Source organism: Aquarana catesbeiana, linkage group LG06, assembly GCF_042186555.1.
Source record: "Aquarana catesbeiana isolate 2022-GZ linkage group LG06, ASM4218655v1, whole genome shotgun sequence".
Lineage (NCBI taxonomy): Eukaryota > Metazoa > Chordata > Amphibia > Anura > Ranidae > Aquarana > Aquarana catesbeiana.
The window spans coordinates 295,811,984-295,838,914 of NC_133329.1; the positions used below are offsets into that span (position 1 = coordinate 295,811,984).

The following is a 26,931-nucleotide window of genomic DNA, read 5'->3' on the forward strand; positions in this document are numbered from 1 at the left end:
GCAGCACTGGTGGGCATGGATTGGCAGCACTGGTGGGCACTGTTGGGGCTGCAGTGATGATCAGCGCCTTGATTATGAGTGTAGATGTCCCCTGTGTGGATTGTCGCTTATCAAATCTCCTCTCACGCTGTCAGCAATGTGTGACCGCACCGTAGCCGTCATTCGACTATAGTGCAGTCGCGAAGAGGTTAAACTGTGTACGAGATTATTTACTGTTAGAGTGGTATGGATGTGGAACACCCTTCCACAGCTAGTGGTGTCAGCAAGAAGTGTAAATTCAAAAAGTTTAGATGTTTCTTAGTGAACATAATATATAGGGATACAGAAAATGGTAGTGAAAAAGGATGAGCTCAGGCTTGTTCGCACAGCCCACATGCAGAGCCCGCCAGGAAGTTGGCACTGAGCTGCGCTAATCACAGGCAGTGAGACATTGTCCCGATGTGCGGCTGCAGAGATCGGGAAATGTCTCACTGCCTGTGATTAGCGCAGCGCCGACTTCCTGGCGGGCTCTGCACGTGAGCTGTGCGAACACACCAGAGCTCATCCTTAGTAGTGAAACACACACACACATATGTTGACCTGAGTGTCTTTATTCAACCTTATCAACTATATACTTATTTAAACGGTAAAAGCTAATAAACTAATAAATGATTAGTTCCATTGCTATATTGACTGGATGACAATGAGATAAAGAGCCATGGCAGTCCTCACAGGACAACACTGCAGGCTCTATGACTGTTTCTTCATTTCACCAGCTCAGTGAACAGATCTGCACACACTATTGACCCCCCAGGCGTCACTGCGGAACGTCAATGATCGGGTGAAGGGGAAGGATATCCGAGCCGGACGTTGTCATGGACACGCAGCTCTCACTTCCGACAGAGTGAAACATGGTGGGGAAAATAAAACATACTCGGCAGAAGCTCCACCATACTGCGGTCCGGGTCGGCTCCCAGGAGGAGAATGTGCCGGCTGTGTCCGAATATAAGCTCCCTACAGATGGGGAGCAGCCCGAGCCATTGGCCTGGAGCAAGCAGGAGGGAGGAAAGGTGAGAGTGCGCTCATCCACGTGTCTGTGTGTAAGGAGGACCTCTTCCCAGCGTGCTCTGCGCGGCTTCTCCACCAACAGGGAACCATACTATTCTGTGCCTGCCAGCCTTGGGTGCCACTGACTCCAATAAGAAGGATATCTGTAGCCAAAACTTTGTTTCCTAGGTTGGGGTGGAGCAGGGAAGGGTTATCCTTGTTAGGTTTTACTGCTGCCTGCTTTCTCTGTTCATTAGAAAGACTTCCCCTCGCTTCCTGTTCTAGTGCCAGCTTCACCCTCCTCTGCTACATTTGAATTGTATTTTCATTGGGGGAGGGGAAGCCGGTATCTTGTTTTGACATGCACCTGCACCTCTAGGATCACATAGGTTAGTGATTCTCAACCTCAGTCCTCAAGTAACCCCAACGAGCCATGTTTTGGGAACTTCCCATAGATAAAATGGCCCTTATCAGTACCATGTCATTGATATTAAATTAAAGCAGCTGTGCAAAGTAAAGGAAAACCTGAAAACATGGACTGTTGGGGGTACTTAGGTTGAGAACCACGGGCTTAGGTAATCCGAGTGGAAGTTCTCCCCCCCCCCCCTCCCCCAGCCTGACCGCGGGACCAATCACAAAGGGCAATGCAGTTCGCTCACATGCAGTGGGACTTCGGCTGTAAAGCTGCAAGGAGACACAGCTGGCTGCCCACAGTTAACATGCCAACGCTTGGGTCAGAAGTCTGGTGAAGAAACTGGCCCATGTGAGGACAGTTCTGGATCCTTGGGTTGGTTGAGTGTCTGTTTATTAACCTCCTCCCACCTGGCCACTGTACATAAACGGCCAGATGGGCCTTTCGACGTTCTGCATGGACATTCAGGAACGTCCCTCAGAACGAGAGCCCGCTTGCGGGCGCGTGATCCTATGATGGTTGTGATCACTGGACACAGCCAAGATGGGATCGGAATATTGGCACTGTGATTGCGCCCCCCCAATCACGTGATGGCCATGTCCAATCACAGCCTTCACAGTGTAAATGGAGACACATGTCTCTGTGATAGTTCTCCCCACTGAGGAGTGGGGGAATCTGCAAGCTCCATGACAGCTCTGTGTGTAAGGATGATTTTACACACATAGCTGTCACAGATCCCCCACATACAGTACACCAGGCACCACTATCCCTTTCCCCATAAAACATCTGTACCAGTGCGCACAAACATCTGTCGGTGTCCCATCACATCTGTACCAGTGTACAAAACGTGTGTCACAGTGTCCCCATGAATATCTGTATCAGTGCACAAAAATATGTCACCGTGCCCCATCGCATCTGTGTCCTTATGAACATCTGTACCAGTGCAAAAAACATCTGCAATAGTGGTCTATTGTGACATCAACATCTGTCAGTGTCCGCCCGTGGACGATCAGCATCTGTCAGAGTGTACAAGTGCACCGGTGGCCCACCAACAAATAATTTAAAGTGCCCCTGTGCTTGCGTTCAAAGGCGAAAGCACATGCTGGTTCCGTACGCATACGTAAACAGTGATCGCACCACACGTGAGGTATCACCGCAAACTTCAAAGCAAGAGCAATAATTCTAGCACCAGACCCCCTGTGTACAGTGGATATAAAAAGTCTACACACCCCTGTTAAAATGTCAGGTTTCTGTGATGTAAAAAAATGAGTCAAAGATAAATCATTTCTTTTTTCACCTTTTAATGTGACCTATAAACTGTACAACTCATACAAATATCAACAAATATTTTAGGGGGGGAGGGAGTAAAAATAAAAAACTAAAATAATGTGGATGCATAAGTGTGCACACCCTCTTATAACTGGGGATGTAGCTGTGTTCAGAATTAAGCAATCACATTCATACTTGTGTTAAATAGGAATCAGTACACAGCTGCCATAATTTAAAGTGCCTCTGATTAACCCCAAATAAAGTTCAGCTGTTAGGTCTTTCCTGACATTTTCTTATGCTAGCCATACACTATACGAAAAATCGCCCGGAGTTTGGTCATTTAGACAGTTCGTTTTTCGGCCAGTTAATGGGCACAAAATCGATAATCGTTGGGACGTTTTTGAGCCGAAAAATCAAAGGACAAGTTTGGAAATTTTCTGCCGAACGAACGATAAATTGAAAGGTTAATGTGTTTCCCGTCCTGGACTGTCTGCACTAGGTATATGTAAAAAAAACAAAAAATTGATTAGTTTATGTCCACTGAATGATTTATCGGTCATTACATGATGGCACTATCGTTTGCTCTCACAGCCGAATGTTCGTATTTTGAAAATGGGTTTGGTCGATTTTTCGTATAGTGTATGGCCAGCATTAGTCGCATCCTACAGCAGAAGCCATGATCCGCAGAGAGCTTCCAAAGCATCAGAGGGATCTCATTGCTAAAAGGTATCAGTCAGGAGAAGGGTACAAAAGAATGTCCAAGGCATTAGATATACCATGGTACACAGCGAAGACAGTCATCATCGAGTGGAGAAAATATGGCACAACAGTGACGTTACCAAGAACTGGACATCCCTCTAAAATTTATGAAACGACAAGAAGAGAACTGGTCAGGGAGGCTGTTAAGAGGCCTATGGCAACATTACCACTTCAATACTGGGCACTTTCACCCCCTTCCTTCCCAGGCCAATTTTCAGCTTTCAGCGCTCTTGCACTTTCAATAGGAATTGCGCGGTCATGCAACACTCTACCCAAATTAATTTTTTATCATTTTGTTCACACAAATAGAGCTTTCTTTTGGTGATATTTATTCATAAATCAGTTTTTTATTTTTTGCAATTTATAAGCAAAATTAAGAGCGGAAATTTTGAAAAAAAAATATTTTCTACTTTTTGTTTTAAAAGAAATTCAATAAAATCAAATTTTGTCATAAATTTAAGCCAAAATGTAGTCTACTACATGTCTTTGGTAAAAAAAAATCCCGTTAAGTCTATAATAATTGGTTTGTGTGATCACGGACAGATGTGCGCAGATGATCATTGGGACATATGATTTTACTGTTACATATGTGGGGGACAGGTGTTTTTACTGTGTGGGGACAGTGTTTTGGGAATGCTATTTTGGGGTCATTGTGTGTTTACATTGTGTGGGGACACTGGGCCAGTGATCAGTGTGTAAAAATCAGCTCATACCCACTGATCACCGGCTGGCTGCAGCGATCTGCTCTCTACTCGCTGACAACTTCCGTGTGAGAAGGGGGGAGCCGATCGCCTAGCAACCAGCTCTCTATTTACATCAGATGATGGCTGTGATTGGACACAGCCGTCATGTGATCAGGAGGGCCAATCACAGAGCCCTCCTGGCAATCGGAGATGCGCCGTGTCCGGGTGACACGGGCGCATCTGGATCTCTCCGCTGCGTGGGCACGCGTGCGCGCAATCCCCCTCCTTCTGAGGGACATTCCTGAACGTCTCCTCAGAAGAAGGGAGCGCCCAACCGGCTGTATATGTGCAGTGGCCGGGTGGTAGGTGGTTAAAGGAGTTGCAGAAATATATGGCAAGTACTGGCTGTATGGTACATGTGACAACAATCTCCTGTATTCTTCATATGTCTGGGCTATGGGGTAGAGTGGCAAGACGGAAGACTTTTCTTATGACAAAAAAACATCCAAGCCCGGCTAAATTTTGCAAAAACGCATCTCAAGTCTAACAATAGCATATGGGAAAATGTGTTCTGGTCTGATGAAACCAAGGTTGAACTTTTTGGCCATAATTCCAAAAGATATGTTTGACACAAAAACACTGGTCATCACCAAAAGAACACCATACCCTCAGTGAAGCATGGTGGTAGCAGCATTATGCTTTGGGGCTGTTTTTCTTCAGCTGGAACAGGGACCTTAATCAAGGTAGAGTGAATTATGAACAGTTCCAAATACCAGTCAATATTGGCACAAAACCATCAGGCTTTTGCTAGAAAGCTGAACATGAAGAAAAACTTCATCTTTCAGCATGGCAACAACCCAAAGCATACATCCAAATCAACAAAAGAATGGCTTCCCCAGAAGAAGATTGAAGTTTAGGGATGGCTCAGCCAGAGCCCAGACCTGATTCCCATTGAAAATCTGTGGGGTGATCTGAAGAGGGCTGTGCACAGGAGATGCCCTTGCAGTCTGACAGATTTGGAGTGTTTTTGCAAAGAAGAGTGGGCAAATATTGCCAAGTCAAGATGTGCCATGCTGATAGACTTGTACCCAAAAAGACCGGGTACTGTAATAAAAGATCAAAAGGTACGTCAACAAAGTGTTAGTTTAGGGGTGTGCACACTTATGCAACCATATTTTTTTAGTTTTACTTCCCTCCACCTAAAAGATATCAGTTTGTTGATCAACTGAGTTGTACAGTTTATAGGTCACATTTAAAGGTGGAAAATGTTCAGAAATTATTTATCTTTGTCTAATTTTTTTACATCACAGAAACCTGACATTTTATATCCACTGTAACGCTAAACTGGTAACCAATAAAGACTTATAAAGCGTCACCTATGGAGATTTTTAAATACAGTGGTACCTTGTTTTACGAGCATAATTCGTTCCAGAAGGATGCTTGTAATCCAAAGCACTCGTATATCAAAGCGAGTTTCCCCATAGAAGTCAGTGGAAAGTCAGATAATTGGTTCCACAGTGACTTCTGTTGTATGCGGTACCGCATGTGGCCAGAGATAGGGGGGCTTCGGAAACCGCTCGGAAACACTCAGAGAGGCTTGGAAACACTCAGGAACCGAGTGTATCCGAGCGGCTCCGATTGCAACCGAGCAGGTCCATGTGTCACCAGCACCCCTGCACCTCTGGCCAAATGCGGTACTGCACACAGCAGAGGCTTGAGGCACCGCAGACAACGCTCGCAAACAGAGTCAGTATTTAAAAAAAATAATAGCTCTTATTGCGAAACGCTCATTAACCGCGTTACTCGCCCGAGGTATTACTGTACCGAAGCTTGGCGCCATTTCACAAATGTGCGCAATTTTAAAGCGTGACATGTTTGGTATCTATTTACCCGGCGCAACACCATATTTTAAATTTTACAAAAAATGTGGGTATTTTATTGTCCCTGTGTGCATTGAAATTCGTTAAAATGTATTTATGCGTTAGTGTGTTAAATTGCATTTAAAAAACTGCTGAGCAAATACCGTGTGACATAAAAATTTGAAAAACCCACTATTTTATTCTATAGGGCCTCTTCTACAAAAATAGAAAATGGCTTAGCACCCCCAAACGTTATATATCAAAAATACAGATTTTTACTTGTAAACAAAAAGTGTCGGAATCAGGTCTGGTCTTAATATGGATAATGCCTGAAGTACTCCTTGGATGTTGCGCTTCTCTATGTTGGTATCGCCATACTCAGGATCAAGTAGCAGAATGTGTTTTGGGATGTAGTTGCAAGTATGTCTATGCCGTGTGTGAGAAATAACTTGTTAATATGACATTTTTGTGGGGAAAAAAATACATTTTTTTTTCATTTTTCAAAGAATTTTGGAAAAAATTTACAAATTCAAAAAACTCAGCATGCCTTTTACGGAATACCTTTGACTGTCTACCTTCTAAAAAGGGATAATTTTTGGGGATGTTTGTACTTTCTTGACATGTTAGGGCCTCAAGAAATGAGAGAGGCCGGCAGTACATCAGCTGTGATACATTTGCAATGATTGGTACCATAGCTTGTAGATTTTAAGGGTCCTTTCACACGGGACGGATCCGTGATGATCCGCCCCGTGAACATCCGCTTGCTCAGCGGGGATTGCTCCATGGATCCCCGCTGAGCAGGCAGATGACAGGTGTGCAGCGACGGACCTGTCAGAGTGCCGCTCTCCCCTATGGGGGGATGGATGATGACGGACCGTAGAGTCCGTCGTCGCCCGATCTGAAAACGGATGGAAAAGTAGGTTTTTCCTCCGTTACAGTGTTTCGGAGCGGGTCGGATGTCAGCGGACATGTCACCGCTGACATCCGACGCTCCATGAAGGTCTATGGAGCATCCATTCAGGTCCGCCTAAAAAACTGAGAAGCGGACCTGAACGGATCGCTCATGTGAAAGAGGCCCAAGGCTGCTTTCACACTGAGGCACTTTACAGGCATTATAGCGCTAAAAATAGCACCTGCAAAGAGCTTCTCCTCACTCCAGTGTAAAAGCCTGATTGCTTTCACACTGGAGCGGTGCGCTGGCAGGACGGTAAAAAAAAGTCCTGCAAGCCGCATCTTTGCAGCACTATAGGAGTGGTGTATACACTGCTCCTAAAGCGCCCCTGCCTATTGAAATCAATGGGCAGCGCCGGCAATGTGGCGCTTTGTGGGCAGTTATAACTTTTTTTTTTTTTTTTCCGGCCGCTAGCGGGGGTTAAAAGCACGACGGTAAAGCGCCACTAAAAATACTGTCTTTACTGTCGACGCCCCCAACGCTCCAGTGTGAAAGTAGCCTACATCTTTCACACAGACCAAATAATATACACTGATTTGGGTTATTTTTACCAAAGAAATGTAGCAATATAAATTTTGCTCAAAATTTATGAAGGAAAATTACTTACTTGCAAAATGTTATAACAAACTAAGAAAAACACACTTTTTTTCAAAATGTTTGGTCTTTTTTTCATTTGTAGCGCAAAAACTAAAAACCCCCAGTGGTAAATAAATACCACCAAAAGAAAGCCCTATTTGTATTTATCATTTAAAGTGTGACAGCACTAAAAGCTGAAAATTGGCCTGGGCAGGAAAGGGGGTGAAAGTGCCCAGTATTGAGGTTAAAAATCAGCAGCTACAGTTCTTGTAGCTGCTGACTTTTAATTTTCACGGAAGTTCTCCTCTCCCCAGCTGGTGCCGTTTTTTCAGGGCCTGTGTCGTAAAGTCAATCCAGTGAAAGATGTCGGCCATGGGTTCGGACGGCACTGCAGGGCATTGTTCTAAGGTAAGTATTTCATAATGAGCAAGTATACGATGCATACTAGCTTATTATGCCTTTGTATTGCAGGTGTCCCCCCCCCAGAGGTTTACAACCTCTTTAAAAAAACACAAAAATGACTGAAGCTCCCTTTTAAGCAGCCCATACATGATTATTTTTTTTTCATTTATCCGGCAGATTGAATAAATACAAAAAAAAAACTGACCCAATTCCCCTATTCACACGCTTAATATGGATGGGGGAATCTTCCCTGTTAAGTTGTATTCTGATGGTGTGGAGACTTCCCCCCTCTGTCAGAATACACTGATCAGCCCTGTCAGCTCTGATTGTGCAAGAAGTTTTCCAACAGGGTGCTTGTACAGAAGACAATTGGTAGATTGACTTATATACAGCCAGCCTGTCCTTCTCCTGGTCCCTGCTGAACTGGCTCAAATTTTGATCCATGTATGGCCGCCTTTAGAGAAAATCTGCAACAGGGAAATCAAGAACAATAAAAATAAGACAGGTGCTCTAGCAGTTCCCTACCTAGTTTCAAGCATGTTTAACTCGACTTCCTGTCTACTATCATAGAGAACAGGAAATGTGGAAATTTCTCTAATGGAGCCCTTGATAGCAATAATGCCTTACAGGCATTATTGCTACATCCAAAACTAGAAAAAATGGGCTTGTTGAGACATGCATCGGCTAGGGAGTGGTATAAGCAGACATGAATTCACGGCAAACTTGAGCAAGGGCATGCAGCCGCTCTGGACTTTAGACATTTCACAGCAAAATTCAAGCCATGTGTTGCATTTAGTGGGTATTATCACTGCCAAATGTCACAAATTTTAAGTTTTAAAGGATAAGTTCACCTTCAGGAACATGTTACATGTGGGGCCCTGCATGGTTGCACTATTTTCAAAGTGTGACAGCGGATGCGCAGAGAAGATCTCCGGCCCGCTGTCACAGGGAAGGGGGGATGTGGGCCGGGGATCTTCTCTGTGCATCCGCTGTCACAATTTGAGGAGTGCGGCCGTTCAGGGCTCTGCCTCCATGGCCACATCATTAATTTACAGAGTTCTGTGAATGAATAGACTACAACTACCGACAGTCTTTGTGGCAGAGGGCTTGTAGTTCTCAACTAAGAGGGCGCTGTTGAGCATCCACGTAGTTCATTTAATCTTCCTGGACTTAACTAACCATATTGGAGGTATGGGCATACATTCACCCTCAGTCTGCAGGAGCCTGAAATTTTTTACAGGCTATTAAGAAAAAAAATAGTAAATGCATGTTTTTCTTTAAGTGCATAAAAATGTGCATTTATTATTTATTTTTTTTTTTTGTAGGTGAACTTATCCTTTTGAGGGTTTGTGCAGTTGCCTTTTGAGGGTTAAACAGGCAGTGAGTGAGTAACACATCACCTCAACCGTTAACTTTTCATTAGGGGGGCAAGGACTGCTGGACGTGAGAACAAGCCCTAATGCCTAGTACACACGATGAGATTTTTGGACGAATGATTGTTTGCACAATAAACAAATGTCAAATGCTCTCTGAAGAGCAATCTGAATGCAAAGCAAGTATAAACAAGTAAGTGTCCATAATATTCAGAATAGGGACAGACATTGAGAATTACAATAAGGCTACTTTTACACTGGGGCGGTGCCGGTGGTAATGGTAAAGCACCGCTCGTTTTTATCGGCGCTTTGGCGCTGCTATTCGGGCGGTAGCGGGGCACTTTTAACCCCCAAGAAGGCGTTTCGGAAGCGGTGCCCATGCATTCCAATGGGCAGGGGTGGTGGGGGAGTGGTGTATACACCACTCCCCCACCGCCCCAAAGATGCTGCTTGCAGGACTTTTTTTCCCGTCCTGCAAGCGCACCGCCCCAGTGTGAAAGAACTCAGGCTTTCACACTGGGGGACCTGAGAGGCAGTTTTCAGGTGCTTTACAGGAGCTATTTTTAGTGCTAAAACGCATGAAAACTGCCTCCGTGTGAAAGGGGTCTAAAAGAAAAATAATTGCAGTATAGAAAAGAGCAGCGGTACTGTGCAGCATCCATCCATGATAAAAAAAAAAAAGAACAGATGCTAAGAACTACATACAGAAACACGAGTAGTGAATAATTGTGTAGAATCTGTACATTTCAAAATAAGAACAGAAACTGATAATGTTACCTAGTGTACAGAGCAAGATAAGTGGTAACGTGCAGCATCTATATACAGTATATAGAAAAAGAACAGATACTAAGAATTACACCCAAGGTACATAAGAAAAGTGTGCAGCGTCCATACATGTATAGTAGACCTCACTAAATGGCAGAACACGGTCTGGATCTGAACCCAGTGACCGTTCTGTCCGGACCACCACAGCTGGTCCATTCGGCTGCCTGTGTGTCTTCTTGTCCTTCCCCACTGCTGCTACAGCTGTCATCTTCACAGGAGGGCGGGACAAAGGGCCAGAGTTGCCCCCACTTTGCAAGTTAACAGTGGGTGATTGGTTGCTGGTGTGGTCCTAGCAATCAATCACTCACTTGTAATCAGGATAGGTTGGGAATCTCTTGCCCTCCATCCAGACCTGTCACACCTCCCTGTGTTCTGCACTGTGATGTAATGATGGAGGGGAGGGGGGGATAGGGACACTAATGTAGAAAGAGGAGGACTATGCTGTTAAGGGGGGACTGTGATGTAAATGGGGTGCTGTAATATAAAGGTGGGTGCTGTATTGTAAAGGGGGGAAGTTATGTTGTGAAGGGGGGCTGTATTGTAAAGGGGGGGGCTGTAATGGAAAGGAGTGCAGTGTAAAATGGGGCACTGTGATCAAAGTGGAAAATGAACTGATAGGAAGGGAGTGGAGTCATAGCAAAATATTTTAATGACTTGTCCCCCATGAATTATATTTTAATAACCCTGACTTATAAAATCACATACTGAGAATTACATCTAATAGAGAATAAGAGAAGTGCTTCTTTGAAATGTCCATAAATGGGAAATATGAAAAGAATACTGAGAATTACACCTGGCATACAAAACAAGAGAAATGCTCTTGTTTAATTTTTTGGATTAAAACATACAAATAGTTACGTCCAACATACAAAACAAGAGACATGGTACTGCTATGTTACATACAGTATATCCGGAATAAGAACATATACTGAGAATATACCCAGCACATAGAGCTAGAGCTGTGGAAAAGGTTTAGACAGGTGTGAAAAAATGCTTTAGATTAAGAATGCTTTTAGAAATAGAAGTGCTAATAGTTTATTTTTATCAGTTAACAAAATGGAAAGTAAATGAATAGAAAACAAATCCAAATCGAATCAATATTTAGTGTGACCACCCTTTCCTTGCAAATTCTTGTAGGTACACTTGTACACAGTTTTTGCAGGAACTCGGACGGTAGGTTGTTCCAAACATCTTGGAGAACTAATTATAGAACTTCTGTGGATGTAGGCTGCCCCAAATCATTCTGTCTCTTCATGTAACCCCAGACCGAGTCAGAGATGTGTTGGGATCAGGGCTCTATGGGGGTCAAACCATCACTTCCAGGACTCCTTGTTCTTCTTTACACTGAAGATAGTTCTTAATGACATTGGCTATATGTTTGGCGACATTGTCCTGCTGCAGAATAAATTTTGGTCTATCACACACCTCCTTAATGGTTTTGTATGGTAAATAAGTAACAATTTCTAGCACCAGACCTTCTCCGTAATGTTAAACTGATGACCTATATGGAGCTTTTAACCGCTTCAGCTCCGGAAGATTTTACCCCCTTCCTGACCAGAGCACTTTTTGCGATTCGGCACTGCGTCGCTTTAACTGACAATTGCGCGGTCGTGTGACGTGGCTCTCAAACAAAATTGACGTTCTTTTTTCCCACAAATAGAGCTTTCTTTTGGTGGTATTTGATCACCTCTGCGTTTTTTATTTTTTGCGCTATAAACAAAATAAGAGCGTCAATTTTGAAAAAAAAAACGCATTATTTTTTACATTTTGCTATAATAAATATCCCCCCCCCAAAAATATATATAAAAAAACATTTTTTTTTTCCTCAGTTTAGGCCGATCGTATTCTTCTACATATTTTTGGTAAAAAAAAAAATTGCAATAAGCGTTTATTGATTGGTTTGCACAAAAGTTATAGCGTTTTACAAAATAGGGAATAGTTTTATGGCATTTTTATTAATATTTTTTTTTTTTACTAGTAAAGGCGGCGATCAGCAATTTTTATTGTGACTGCGACATTATGGCGGACATTTTTGACACATTTTTGGGACCATTGTCATTTATATAGCAATCAGTGGGATTAACCCCTTCCCGCCGACCGTACGCAGATATGCGTACTCGGCTTTCCGGGGTTATACCGGGATGATGCCTGCAGCTGCAGGCATCATCCCGGTACCGTTGTTTACAGCGGGCGATCGGCTACCCGTGTATAACAACCGATGCGGCTAAAAGCCGCTCGGTTGTTATACCAGAGGAGCGGGAGGGGACATCCCCCCCGCCTCCCGCCGCTGTTACCGGGCCTCCCGTGCGATCGGGAGGCCCGGTGTCCATTTGGCTGCCTTCGGCGGCTGGGGGCGGGCTGGAACGAAGCTGTGAGCGGCTTTGTTCCAGCCTTCTCGTTGTAAACGCGGAAGCGACGTCATGACGTCACTTCCCGTTTACTCGGCTGCCAATGGCGCCAAATTTAAAAAAGTACACAGTATTCAGAATCGCCTTTTTCGGCGATCTGAATACTTTGAAGTGTAAAGGAGGGATAGGGGGTCTTTTAGACCCCCCCATCCCTTCATAAAGAGTACCTGTCACAAGGGATGTTTACATTCCTTGTGACAGCAATAAAAGTAAAAAAAAAAAAAAAAATTTTTAAACCCAATTTATAAAGTAAAAAAATAAATAAAATAAATAAAAAAAAAAAAAAAAAAAATTTTAAAGTGCCCCTGTCCCCGCGAGCTCGCGCAGCGAAGAAAACGCATACGGAAGTCGCGCCCGCATATGTAAACGGTGTTCAAACCACACATGTGAGGTATCGCTGCGATCGTCGGAGCGAGAGCAATAATTCTAGCCCTAGACCTCCTCTGTAGCTCAAACCTGGTAACCGTAAACATTTTTTAAAGCGTCGCCTATGGAAATTCATAGGTACCGTAGTTTGTCGCCATTCCACGAGTGCGTGCAATTATAAAGGGTGACATGTTTAGTATCTATTTACTCGGCGTAACATCATCTTTCACATTATACAAAAAAATTGGGGTAACTTTACTGTTTGGATTTTTTAAAATTCATGAAAGTGTCACTTTTCCAAAAATTTGCGTTTAAAACACCGCTGCACAAATACCGTGTGATAAAAAATATTGCAACAATCGCCATTTTATTCTCTAGATTCTCTGCTAAAAAATATATATAATGTTTGGGAACTCTAAGTAATTTTCTAGCAAAAAATACAGATTTTAACTTGTAAACACCAAATTTCAAAAATAGGCTTAGTCATGAAAGGGTTAAAAATGCACTGATTACTGTGTAAATGACACTGGCTGTGAAGGGGTTAACCACTAGGGGGCGGGGAGGGGTTAAGTATGTCCTAGGGGAGTGATTCTAACTGTAGGGGGGATGGGCTGTGTGTGTGTCACTATGCTGATCACTGCTCCCGATGACAGGGAGCTGTGATCAGTGACACTTGTCACTAGGCAGAACGGGGAGATGCTGTTTACATCAGCACCTCCCCGTTCATCCTCTCCGTGAGGCGATCGCGGGTATTACCACGGCGATCGAGTCTGCGGGACCCGACTCACGGAGCTCCCGGCCAGCACGCACGCCGCCGGTGGCGCACACGCAATGGCACGGTGGGGAATTCAAATGGACGTACCTGTAAGTCCATTTGCCCAGCCCTGCCATTCTGCCGACGTACATCGGCGTGCGCCGGTCGGGAAGGGGTTAAAGCGTCGCCTATGAAAAATATAGGGTAGTTTAGTTGGTCGCCGATTCACGGGCACACGCATTTAAAGTTTGACATGTTGGGTATGTATGCACTTGGTGCAACATCATCTTTTATATTTTACAAAAAAATTGGGTAATTTATTGCATTTGTATGCCCTAAAATTAACTTTTAGTGTAGTTTTTTTTTAACCTTTGTGGTAATATTGTGTGAAATACAAAAATTGGAACTACCACTATTTTATTCTCTAGGGTGTCTGTTTTTAGAAAATATGTAATGTTTTGGTGGTTAATGTAATGGTTAATTTGGTGGTGGTTAATGTAATCTTCAGGCCTAAAATTTTTTTTTAAACGCGGAACAGGTTATACAGTTTGCCCTCAAGTCTTCCATCGCTAATAACTCGACGACTCTTCATAAAATCTTTCCTCAAGTATCTTCCCTCTGTTGGCAATGTGGCCAAAAGGCAGGTTCTTACTTGCATGTCTTCTGGAATTGCTCAAAAATACACCCATTTTGGGAACAAGTACGCCAGTTGGTGATCCAGCTTACGTCGTGGAATTGGAGTGTCCCCCCATGAGGTATTTGCTTCACCTCAATAGTGTCCCGCTCTCACTGTACAAATCCTCACTTACGCGAGCTTGGGCCTGTATCCCGGTCTTGTGGAAACAGTCCATCACTCCTGCAATCTCCATGTGGCTGCCTAAAATCAATTATATTGAACATATGGAATATCTTACACCTTCCTTCTACCAAAGGGAGGAAAAGTTTTGTGATGTGGTATCCATGGTTGTTCTTTTCCTGCTCTTCTTCAGCTTATCAAGAATTTAATGTGTCCTGCAGATACGGAACACCCTCTGGACAGTCCTGACCAACCACCTGCCTCTGCCCAACCGGTTCCAACCTAGAATGTTTCATTAGGGTCTATGCCTGTTGCATGTTAACCTGGCAAACCTCAACTGGCCTCAGTTTTGCTCTCTCAGCAGCACCTGAGCTGTCTTGTCATTATTAATGTTAAATGAGGCTGTTATTCTGTGCTCTCGCTAAATAAAGAATACAAAAAAAAAAAAACCTGATGTAGCCACCACATGTAATGATTGGTAAGCTGTAATATAATAAATTTTTGGGTTTTGGTGTTTAACACCGCTTGAAGCCTTCTGTGTGTCTGCAGCAAAAAACAAACAAAAAAAAGGTAGTAAAAAGGAGTAAGGTACAGACGTCATGGCAAAATATAAAGAAGGTCCCCAGCATGCTTCCAAGCTAACTTGCAAAAAAATAAAATGAATAACTGTCTCACCTAACCAGAATAAAAACAGAGGCTGCTAAATGTATATTGAGATTCTACTGAATTAGAAATGTGATTGGATTCTGGATCCGGAAAGAACCTTGCTCATGGACAGCCAAAGTGTGTCCACATCATTTAGGCAGTAATGTGGACGGCCAAAAAAGACTCCTCCTGTAAACTGAAGTGGAGAGAACTTGATATCTGGAGTTTCACGTGACTTCTTTTTTAGGTGAGTAAATGGGCTATTGCATAGGATTTTTTTTTTTTTTTTTCATGACAAGCCAGCAGTCGGTGGGAAGGGGGTGTAAAACTTGCCTGGTGATGAGCTTTAAGCCCAGGTTCACACTGATGCGGTGTGGGATTTGCAGTGATTCCTGTGCTATTCCCGCACCGCATCACAATCGTACTTCGTTGATGTGAACCGCTGCTGGTGCCAATGTTAACTTAGTGACACCCCAAAAAGGGTCTGCAAAACGCAGTGCGATTGGCAGAATCGTATTGCATAGGTGTGAATCCCTGGGATCCAATTCCAGTGCAGGGAAAAAAAAGGTGCATGCATCTTTTTCATGCGGGTGCGGTGCGATTAAATCCATACCAAATGAATGGGCTCAAATCGCACTGCAAAGAATCGCATGTGATTTGAACAGGAGTGCGGTGCAGTTCGTGCCTGAATTACATGTGTTCTCCCCCCATACTGCACCAGTGTGAACCCAGGCTAAAGGTCAAATCTAGTTGCTTTGCTCTATTGCAATTGTTTATTGCAGTGATTAACTAAATTGTACATTTTGTCTTGTGTCTTGAGGTTGCATTTATGGGCGACACCTTTTATAAAACATGTTTTGTAGAGAAACCTGTACATAGCTGTGTACTATTTTCTGTACAAATTGAATATGTTGATTATGATGCTTTGTGTTTATACATTGTAAAAATTATTTATTTTCTTCTTTTACTAGGACTGGGCATTTTTATCGCCACATATTTTTGCCTCAACAAAGATTGACCCTAAAGAATTAACCCAGAAGTTAGACGTGGACACACAAAGTTTGACATCAGTTAAAAAAGGTACAGTGTGCTTTACATTGCTTCTACATCACTCAACTCAAGCCCTAGTTATTCAAATCCAGAAATCTGATGAAGGAAAGAATGCATGAACAGTGGTTGGTGTTAAAACCGCATTTTAAAACCATTAGTAGATAGAGAGACACGGGCTGTTTAAAGTGGTATTAAACTCAAAAACAAAAATGTAATATCATTCCAATGGTGGCTGCATTCGATCATCAATCATTCGATGTGGTGGCTGCATTTTTTTTTTTTTTAAGGCTGTTTTCATCTGGTGATCTGGCCGGTAGCTGTGTAAATTGTCGGCACTGTACATTGTAGATACTTATAGTAAAAAAAGTATACAGTATACTGTTGGACAACTCTAATTTCTTGTTTGGTCTGATGCTCTTTGCTGTATTTCTTTGGTTTGAGTTACTCGGTTGTTGTGGTTTCACTCTATACAGGGCTTTCCTTTATATTTTTCCTGTTTCGTTGTCTGTCATCCATATAGGAAATGGTAAACTAGTAAGTGAACATATACATACACACTTCTGTAGCACGTGTAGTCTTGGCCTTATTGAACAAGCCTGAAAGTATGACACCGCATTCAAAATGAATTTAAAAACTGTACTTCAGGCAAATGATCTGGCAGCTTTACTACGTTACTAGTTCTGTCAGAGAGACCAGGGCTCTAGAACTGCAGGTTTTTTGTTTACATTCTGTTATTGCCGCAGTTCACACCATGTGTTCCTACTAGGTTTTTGACAGCCCATTTGTGTCATTGGGCTGCCAAACATGTGGAAATGTGCCTAAAATATGGCAGGTGTGACTTTTAAAATTATGCCTTACCAAATCGCATGATACTGCGTACCATACATTTTATAGGCTGCAAACTCTTGTGTTTGCTAGATGCGTTTAGGTGCCATTAACATTTAATGGCACCCACGTGTGTCTAAAGAGGGCAGCATGTTCCTGTGGGGTGTGTGTGTGTGTGTGTGTGTGTGTGTGTGTTTCCCGCACTACAATTGCTGTGAACAGGCCCTAAAGGTTAAAAAAAAAAGTTAAAGTATGTGTAAAACCAAAACTTCTTCCTTCTTCTTCTTTTTTTTGTTTTGTTAGCATTTAATAAAGTAGGAAATGGTTAGAATGCCTGCCTTCCCTTTTCCCTTCACGTCTTGTCCCAGAGACACAGTACAAAGTGTGAGAGATCTCATCAACACAGTGAATCTACCCAGCGGGTGCACAGACAGCAATATAATCTATAACGTGTGTTCTAATCTTTCCACATTCTGCCTAAAACGTTGTATTAAGGTTGAACTAAACCCTTGTTATGTTTTCAGTCAGGGAAGCTGCCATCTTGGCCTTTGTTTTGACAGGAGTGTTGGGAGCACAACCAATGTGACAGTTACATTCCTGGCATGTGCTGTTTTTTTTTTATCATACATCACGGGACACAGAGTTGGGCTATTATTCCTTACTTGCTGGGTTTTACGCCATCTCTAGGTGAATGGACACTGATAGACCAAAGTCTGAGACAGTAAGTCCACCCCTATATAACCCCTCCCATACAGGAAGTACTTCAGTTTTTTACCAGTGTCTGCATTGCCCAAACCTGTTCCGGGAAATTTGCGAGCGTTGGGGATGGCCAGATGTCGATCTGTTGGCATTCAGGTTCAACAAGCTACATCAGTTCGAGTTTTGAACAAGGGATCCCTTGCCAATCGGAGCAAATGCTCTGGTAGTTCCATGGAGCCAGTTCTCCCTGGTTTATGCCCCCCCCCCCCCGATCCCTCTCCTTACACATTTGTTGCGCAGGATTCGGAGAGAGGGTTCCAGTCATCCTGGTGGCACCAGCCTGGCCCAGAAGGCCCTGGTTCCCGGAGATCGTTAGATTGGCAACAGACGGGCCATGGACGCTTCAGCGCCGCCCTGATCTACTGTCTCAAGGTCCTATATTCCACCCTAACTTACGGTCTCTAAATTTGACGGCATGGCTATTGAAGCCAGCGTGTTGAAGGATCAGGGCATCTTGGGACCGGTAGTGTCTACCCTAGTGAATGCCAGAAAAGCTGTCGCTAGCTATTGCTTAGTGTGAAGCCAGAAAATGGCATCCTCGGAAATACGCGATTGTGAGAATTCTCTCTCTTCCACAGTCGGCTGTGGAAATCGGATTGGCTTTGAGTACAATCAGGGATCAAATTTCGGCCTTGTCGGTATTCTTCCAAAGGCCTTTAACCTCCCAATCGCTGGTCCGAACCCTTTTATGCAGGGGGTTACTCCTTTGCTTCCCCGCATTAGGTTACGTATGTGTCTTTTGGACTTAAATTTGATGCTGTCTGTGTTACAGAGACAACCATTTGAGCGAATCAAGGAAATTCCATAAGTTTTGCTGTCACGCAAGCTAGCCTTCCTGATGGCCATCACCTTGGCTAGAAGGGTGTCGGAGTTGGTGGCCCTTTCATGTAGGGAACCATACTTAATTCTTCACCACGACAAGGTGGTGTTGCGTCCTATTCCATCTTTCTTGCCAAAGGTGGTGTCAGACTCTCATTTGAATCGGGACATTGTTTTGCCTTCTTTTTTCTCTCTCAGCCTCGTTTGGCAGAAGAGAACCGACTGCATTCTTTGGACGTAGTACGGGCGGTCAGAGTTTATTTGTCTAGATCTGCGGAGATCCAAGGATCAGCCCCTTCTTTTTTTTGTTCTCCCAGAAGGATCCAAGAAGGGGCAGGCAGCTTCCAAAGCTTACATTGCCCATTGGGACTACCAAATGATCATTCAGGCCTATGGTCTGAAATGTACGGCTCCCCCTTCAGGGCGTGAGCTTATCCTACCAGGGGTGTAAGAACTTCCTGGGCTTTTCGCTATCAGGTATCTGTGGCTCAGATTTGGAAGGCTGCTACCTGTTTTTCAGTGCATACGTTGAAGAGATTTTATCAGGTGGATGTTGGAGCAGCCGAGGATTCGATTTTCAGTCTTAGTGTACTACAGGCTGCCGTATAAAGTCTGGCTATTTTGATTTGATTTTTGGCAGGGTGTCTCCCTCCTCTCAAGGCCATTGCTCTGGGACGTCCCAGTAAGTAAGGAATAATAGCCTAACTCTGTGTCCTGTGATGTATGATAAAGAAAATAGGATTTTTTTTGTCAAACTTACCTGTAAAATCCTTTTCTTTGAATACATAATGGGACACAGAGGTCCCTCCCCTCTTTTGGGGATTCAGCGCTTGCTACAAAACTGAAGTACTTCCTGTATGAGGGGTTATATAGGGGTGGACTTCCAGTCTAAGACTTTGGTCTACCAGTGTCCATTCACCTAGAGATGGCGTATAACCCAGTAAGTAAGGAATAATAGCCTAACTCTGTGTCCTGTGATGTATTCAAAGAAAAGGATTTTACAGGTATGAGGGAAAAAAATACTAGTTTTAAAACTGTTAGATCAATGGGTTTGGTTCCGCTTTGGGCCCCTTTCACACTTTTGTGCGACCTTGTCCTGCGACTTGGGAGTGCAAAGTCGTATGACAAATGGTACCTCATGATTTCCAATGAGTACCGTTCATATCTGTGCAACTTCAAAGTAGTCCCTGCACTACTTTGGTCTGACTTTGATGCGACTTGAGGTCCGTAGACCTCAAGATTACACAGGCATTGCTTAACTGCTTGCGGCCTGCCCACCGTCAAATGACGGCTGGGTGGTGCGGCTCTCGTTCTGGGATGACGTCACGACTGCATCCCAGAATGGACGTGCCTGTGGGGGCACACAGCATGGCGATCGCGGCCGCGCCGTGTTGCTAGGACACGGCACGACCCCAGGCTCTTTAACAATGTGATCCGCTGTGTCCAATCACATGTAAACAAGGAAGTGTTGGTAATCGTCTCTCCTCGCTCTCACGCTGACAGTGTGTGGCGAGGAGAGCCGATCAGCAGCATCTCCAAGCAGGGGGACATCTAGGAATGTAATTGGGGCACTGATCATCAGTGCCCTGATTACAATATTGCAAATTAGTGTCACAAATCAGTGCCCGTCAATGCCAGCTATCAGTGCCCACCAGTAGCAGCAATCAGTACCCACCACTGCCCACAAGTGCCACCAATCAATGCCCATTAGCGATGCCAGTCAGTGCTGGCAATCAGTGCTGCCCACCACTGCTGTCAATCAATGCCCATTAGTGTCGCCCATCAGTGCCACCCATCAATGCCCATCAGTACTGCCTATCCATACTGCCTATCTGTACCGCCTATCAGTGCCCATAAATGCGGCATATTAGTGCCTCCTCATCAGTGCCACCTAATCAGTGCCCATAAGTGTCACCTCATCAATGCCCACCAGTTCCGCCTATCAGCGCACATCAGTGAAGGTGAAAAATTACTTGGTTAAAAAATTTACTGACAGAAAAAAAGTAAGAAACTTCTTTTTTTTTTTTTTTTTTTTTGTAAAAAATAAAAAAACCCAGCTTTGATTAAATGCCACCAAAAGAAAGTTCTATTTGTGTGATGAAAATGATAAAAAATTTGTTTGGGTACAGTGTAGCGCGACCGCACAATTGTCATTCAAAGTGCGACAGCGCTGAAAGCTGAAAAATGCCTTGGGCAGGAAGGGGGTGTAAGTGCCCAGTAGGCAAGTGGTTAACCGCATGCCGACCAGCCGCCGCAGTTGTACTGCGGCAACATCATAGCTCCCAACTGTCCCTGATTTCGAGGGACTGTCCCTGATTTGGAGCAATGTCCCTCTGTCCCTCCTTCCTCCTCATTTGTCCCTCATTTTGCTCTGATCTGTATAGTTTTGTATGAATCGCACTTTTTATCTTTCAAAAAGTGTTTCCCAGCGCTAAACCTTTCATTACATTTCTAACTTGCTGCATTTGTGAATTTCAAAAGCCAATATAAAGGAATAGTAGTGGTAAAAAAAAAGCCCTTGTGGATTTCAGCACTGTCACATTTTGAATGACAATTGCGCGGTCATGCAACACTGTACCCGAATGAAATTGTTATCATTTTTTCCCCACAAATAGAGCTTTCTTTTAGTGGTATTTGATCACCTCTGCGGTTTTTATTTTTTGCGCTATAAACAAAAGAAGAGTGACAAGTTTAAAAAAATAAAACACAATAATTTTTACCTTTTGCGATAATAAATATCCAATTTTTTTTTCTTTAAAACAAATTTTTTCTCAGTTTAGGCCGATATGTATTCTTGTACATATTTTTGGTAAAAAAAAATCGCAATAAGATTGGTTTGCGCAAAAGTTATAGCGTCTACAAAATAGGGGATAGATTTATAACATTTTTATTTTTTTAAATTTTTTTACTAGTAAAGATCTCTCTGTGTAAACACAGTTTCCATTTCTCTGAGGGGAGAACAGACAGTCTGTTCATACAGAGTCCCCTCCCCCCTTCAGTTAAAACATGCGCTAGGATACACTTAACCCCTTCACTACCCCATAGTGGTTAACCCCTTCACTGCCTGTCACATTTATACAGTAATCAATGCATTTTATAGCACGGATCGCTGTATAAATGTGAATGGTCCCAAATATGTGTCAAAAGTGTCCGATGTGTCCGCCGCAATATCACAGTCACGATAAAAATCGCAGATCGCCGCCATTACTAGTAATAAAAAAGCCATAAAACTATCCCCTATTTTGTAGACGCTATAACTTTTGCGCAAACCAATCAATATATGCTTATTGCGTTTTTTTTTTAATAAAAATAGGTAGAAGAATATGTATCGGCCTAAACTGAGGAAAAATTTTAGTTTTTATTATATATTTTTTGGGGATATTTATTATAGCAAAAAGTAAAAAATATTGTTTTTTTAAAATTTTTTTTTTTTTAAATTTTTTTCCAAGATTGTCGCTCTTTTTTTGTTTATAGCGCAAAAAATAAAAAACGCAGAGGTAATCAAATACCACCAAAAGAAAGCTCTATTTGTGGGGAAAAAAAGGACGTCAATTTTGTTTGGGTGCAACGTCGCACGGCCGTGCAATTGTCAGTTAAAGTGACGCAGTGCCAAATCGCAAAAAGTGCTCTGGGCTTTGGCCAGCCAAATGGTCCGGGGCTTAATTGGTTAAAGTCGTGCGACTTTCAGTTCGTACAAGTGTGAAAGGGGCCTTAAACCCAAAAGCACGTATAATTTTTTTTTTTTTTTTTTTTATTGTAGCTTACCAGTTCTTGGATGTGATAGCTATATACATATTGTAGAGAGTCGGCCTAGAGAGGGTTTAATATAAGAGGGCAAGTACTTCCCTTTCAGGCCTACTTATTAGGTAGTTGGTCAGAGAGTCTGTGAGGAATGGCTGTGTTGCTATCAGAGCTTAAGGCTCCTTTCACACTGAGGCGCTTTGCAGGCGCTAAAGTGCTAAAAATAGCACCTGCAAAGCCCCCCCGAAAGGGACGCTCAATGCACTCCAGTGTGAGCCCCGAGGGCTTTCACACTGGAGCGGTGCTCTTGCAGGGCGGTCCAAAAAGTCCTGCAAGCCGCATCTTTGGAGCGCTGTAGGAGCGGTGTATTTACCGCTCCTAAAGCGCCCCTTCCCATTGAAAACAATGGGGCTGCGCTGCAAAAGGTCCAAAACTTGTTTGAGCTTCAGGCGTAGGGCTTCAGGAGACTTGGAGTGGAGATGTGATCCATCTCCATAGAGAATAATGTATTTTTTTTCCCCTCAAGTGTTTTGTAGCTTCAGGCTTCAAGCTACAAAATGCTCAGGTGTGAATGGAGCCTAAGGGTCGGTTCACACTACAACAAATTGGGATCCGATTTGTCAGCCCTCAAGTCGCCCCAAGTCGCTTGACTTTCGGAAATGCATTATAGTCAATGAGAGCGTCTTAATGTACACTACTGAAGTCGCTCCGACTTTAAAAAAGGTTCCTGCACTACTTCAATCTGACTTCTAGGTGACCTGTACCCATAGAATTCAATGGAAATCGCCTCCAAGTCGGATCTCCATCTATATTGAAGCGACTTTACAGGAAAAGAAATTAGTTTACCCAGGCAAACCCCTCCCTCCCAGAGAGCTGATTATTTTGTGATTGGCCATAGCCAAAGTTACCTGTCCTGGAGGCGACTTGAAGTCGCGCTGTAAGTTGCTTAAAGTCGCGTTGAAGTCGCCTTGCAAAGTCGTGCTGAAGTCATGTTGCCCCTATGTGAATCGGCACTCAATCACTTGACTAGACTAGAGAAGTAATTGGTCAGCCATTGCTGTCTTCCTCCTGAATGTGCTACTGACTTGTGTCAACTATTGCCCCTTAACAAATATTTTTATTCAGAAAGTCAGGGAAAAGGCAAAAGTCCCTATCAGCATGCTTGTTCTCGGTCAGGTCAGTGACTTAAAGTATTGAAGCCAGAGGGTCAACAAGACAGCTAGTATTTTGCCATGACATTTTCCTGCGCCCATCCTACAAAAATACTCAGGGCCTGGGCATTGTCTGATATTGGGCAGAATATGGGGGTTAGAGCTGCACGGTTCTGGCTAAAATGAAAATCGCGATTTTTTTTTTTTATTTTTTTTTAAAAATGTATTTATTTATTTTTTTGCTTAGAAGATAGCTCATGATTCTCGCGGCGTAACATCATGTTTCACATTAAAACAAAAAAAAAATTGGGCTAACTTTACTGTTTCGTTTTTTTTTTTTTTTTTTTCCCAAAAAATTGCGTTTAAAAGACCGCTGGGCAAATACAGTGTGACATAAAATATTGCAGCAATTGACATTTTATCTCCTAGGGTCTCTGCTAAAATATATATAATGTTTGGGGGTTCCAAGTAATTTTCTAGCAAAAAATATTGATTTTTAACTTAAACAAGTGTCAGAAAAAGTGGTTAAACTTCCTGCATTTACAGTTTTTAAAAACTTGGCAGACTGCCTGGATTTTTTCTTTACACAGAAGTTTATCCCTTTGATCTAAGAAGAAAGAGTTAAGCTGGCCATACACCATACAATTTTCTTATTCAATTTTCTTTAGATTTACCTTCAACTATGTAGTAGAAGGGCCTGCCTGATTGCATACAAATTGAAAGTGTTTAGGTTTGACCTCCTATTATATGGTTTTGGTAAATCTAAACCAAAGTTGCACAAGAAAATTGTATAATGTATGGCTAGCCTAAGTTACAATGTTATGTGTTAAAAACTTGGCAGACTGCCCGGATGTTTTTGTTTTGACAGCTGAGTGAGCAGATAAGTCTCTCCACTTGTTATATGAAAGAATCTGCAAACTCTGCAATAGAGATTGTCAGGGGGGTTGAATCGAGATCACGAATTTTAACGGTTAATTGTGCTGCTCTAATGGGGGTGTCATTGCTGAGGCAATAGAAAGGTCAGAGGTTACCTGTCTGACCCCTGTACCATCTCTCACCTGCTGAATAGGCAGTATGTGAGGTCAGGCAGTTGACGGGATAGGTACTATCACACTTTGGGTGATTTCTGACTCCCTGGCTTAATATTTGCTTGGAGAAGGAATTTTGAAGTGTAAGAATCCTAAGCTGTTCTAATCTTGAATTCACTACCTAGTGTCTCGTGCATGCAGTCAGTTGGGTTGGATTACACTTCCTGCACACACATTCTGTGCAACACACTAGACAAAGACAAGATCAGGATGACAACCGTAGAGCATTCTTCTTCCTTATTATTTTTTTTTTTTTTTTTAAACCGAGTCTACAGCTGCAGATTCAAAATTTCTGTTTTGATTGTCCTTTAATATTGAGAAAAGCCTATGATTTGTGAGAGCTTTAAACCTTAAATGGTTGCATGTGGTGTGTACTTGGCATTATCCAGTATGTTAAATAGAAAAATAAAAGCAATCAATACACAGTAGCTTTTTTTTGTCCTGTCCTCATCCCTGGAGCATTTCATGAATATTAGTTGGATTTAGCTGTTTAAGTTGTTAAAATGATTTTTATTGATATCTTGCAATATTGCGTGGTGTATAGGATGCTGGGTAATGTAATCCTCTCTTGAGATCCACAGGGCAGTGGGGTTCTGTTACATGTTCGCTGTGTACACAAAATAGAGATATGAGATTTCTAGCCCCTAAGGGAAGGGGAAGTGGAAATCGTTATCTTCCCTTATGCTGCAGTAAGCGTCATTTCCACAGAAAAGCAAAGTCTATTGTTCTGCTATCTCCCTTGAGTTTTGCTCATTTTAGTTTTGACTATATGGCTGCCTTGTTGCATTGCAATAGGATTACATTTAAATATATTCAAATCTTTCATAGCAGAAAGGTAGAAATGAGAATATCCCCTGCGGATAAAATACCCCTAGCTGTAAAATTATACAACATTTTAAGACTATGTTGTATGTCACTGGTAATGTCAGTATGATTACATTGTATTCTGGCCATAGATGATGAAATCCTGTAATTTTATAATGGCTAGCAAAAAAGTCTTGCAGCCCCTTTCCAAGGATTTGATTTTTGCAGTGATATACACTCACCGGCCACTTTATTAGGTACACCCTGCTAGTACTGGGTTGAACCCCCTTTTGCCTTCAGAACTACCTTAATTCTTCGTGGCATATAATATTAAACAAGGTATAGGAAACATTCCTAAGAGATTTTGGTCCATATTGACATGATTGTGTCATGCAGAGAGTTGCTGCAGATTTGTTGGCTGCACATCCATGATGCGAATCTCCCGTTCCACCACATCTCAAAGGTGCTCTATCAGATTAAGATCTGGTGACTGTGGAGGCCATTGGAGTACAGTGAACTTACTGTCATTTTTAACTAACCAGTTTGAGATGATTCAAGCTTTTTGACATGGTGCATTATCCTGCTTGAGAGAGAAAATACCAGCAATGGTATCTCACAAATGTCTACTGATAAGCGTGTAGGACATGTGTCAAACACCAGGCCCGCGGGCCAAATCGGGCCTGGCAGGCTATTTCATGTGGCCTTTCTGTAGCTCCAGCACTTCCCTTGTCTCTAGAGGCCCCCACCTTGTCTCAGCAGTTGGCAGCAGAGAGAAGGACAGAACCCCTCCTACAGATCCTTCATTCCTCTGTGCAACTACAGGACCCTCTCATCTCCGCCTCCTCTGGTCTTGGCCTTCAGCAGAATCTGGCAGCTGACTCCAGTTCTCCTCCAGACCCTACATTTTGTGCTTCCCAGCTCCGCCCCTTCTTCCTGGCAGCAGCACAAGATATCGGGGTTGCCCTATGATGTAAGGGCGGGTGGGGTGCTCTGGACTGTGGTAGTCCTACACATACAACCAGCCCTTTGAGGGCAACCATAATGCTGATGTGGCCCTCGATGAAATTGAGTTTGACACCCCTGGTGTAGGGGATGACTTAGTAGAATGTTGATACAGGAAATTGAAGGACTTTTTTTTGACTGTTGCTGCAAATTGGATGAAAAAAGTTTTAAACCCAAAAGAAAACATTTTATTATATTGCAGCTTACCGATTCTTAGATGTGATAGCTATGTTACTTTTCTTTTTTTATGCTTTCCATTTTCATCTGGTGATCCAGCCAGTAAGTCTGTTTTTCGAAGGAAAAGCTTTCTTGTAGTTACAGGGAGGAGACGGACCATTTAACACTTGCAGGGGTGCTTAAAATGATCAGCTTTTATTTATGTAGAACCTTTATCCCAAAGGGATAAAAAAAAAAAAAAAAAAAAGTTTCCTGTAAGAGATTCTAAAGTATTAGCTGGAATTGAGCTTTGATTTGTTGTAATTTTTAAAACTTTAACCACTTCCAGCCCAAGGATGTTATGTGACGTTCTGGACTTTGAGTGGGGATATCTGACTGATGCCTGCAGCTTTTTCGGCCGGCGAATGCCT

General features: G+C 42.9%; 1 protein-coding gene across 1 annotated transcript in view; it reads left to right on the forward strand.

Moving 5' to 3' along the window:
* The first annotated feature begins 809 nt into the window (after window positions 1–809).
* The window catches only part of SLX9 (SLX9 ribosome biogenesis factor), a 290,807-nt gene continuing 264,685 nt past the window's right edge, over window positions 810–26,931 (forward strand). Inside the window, exons 1-2 of the mRNA XM_073633478.1 lie at window positions 810–1,049; window positions 16,077–16,185. Of these exons, the coding sequence (XP_073489579.1) occupies window positions 891–1,049; window positions 16,077–16,185 (268 nt within the window). The 5' untranslated portion in view covers window positions 810–890. The remainder of the gene's footprint in view (window positions 1,050–16,076; window positions 16,186–26,931) is intronic.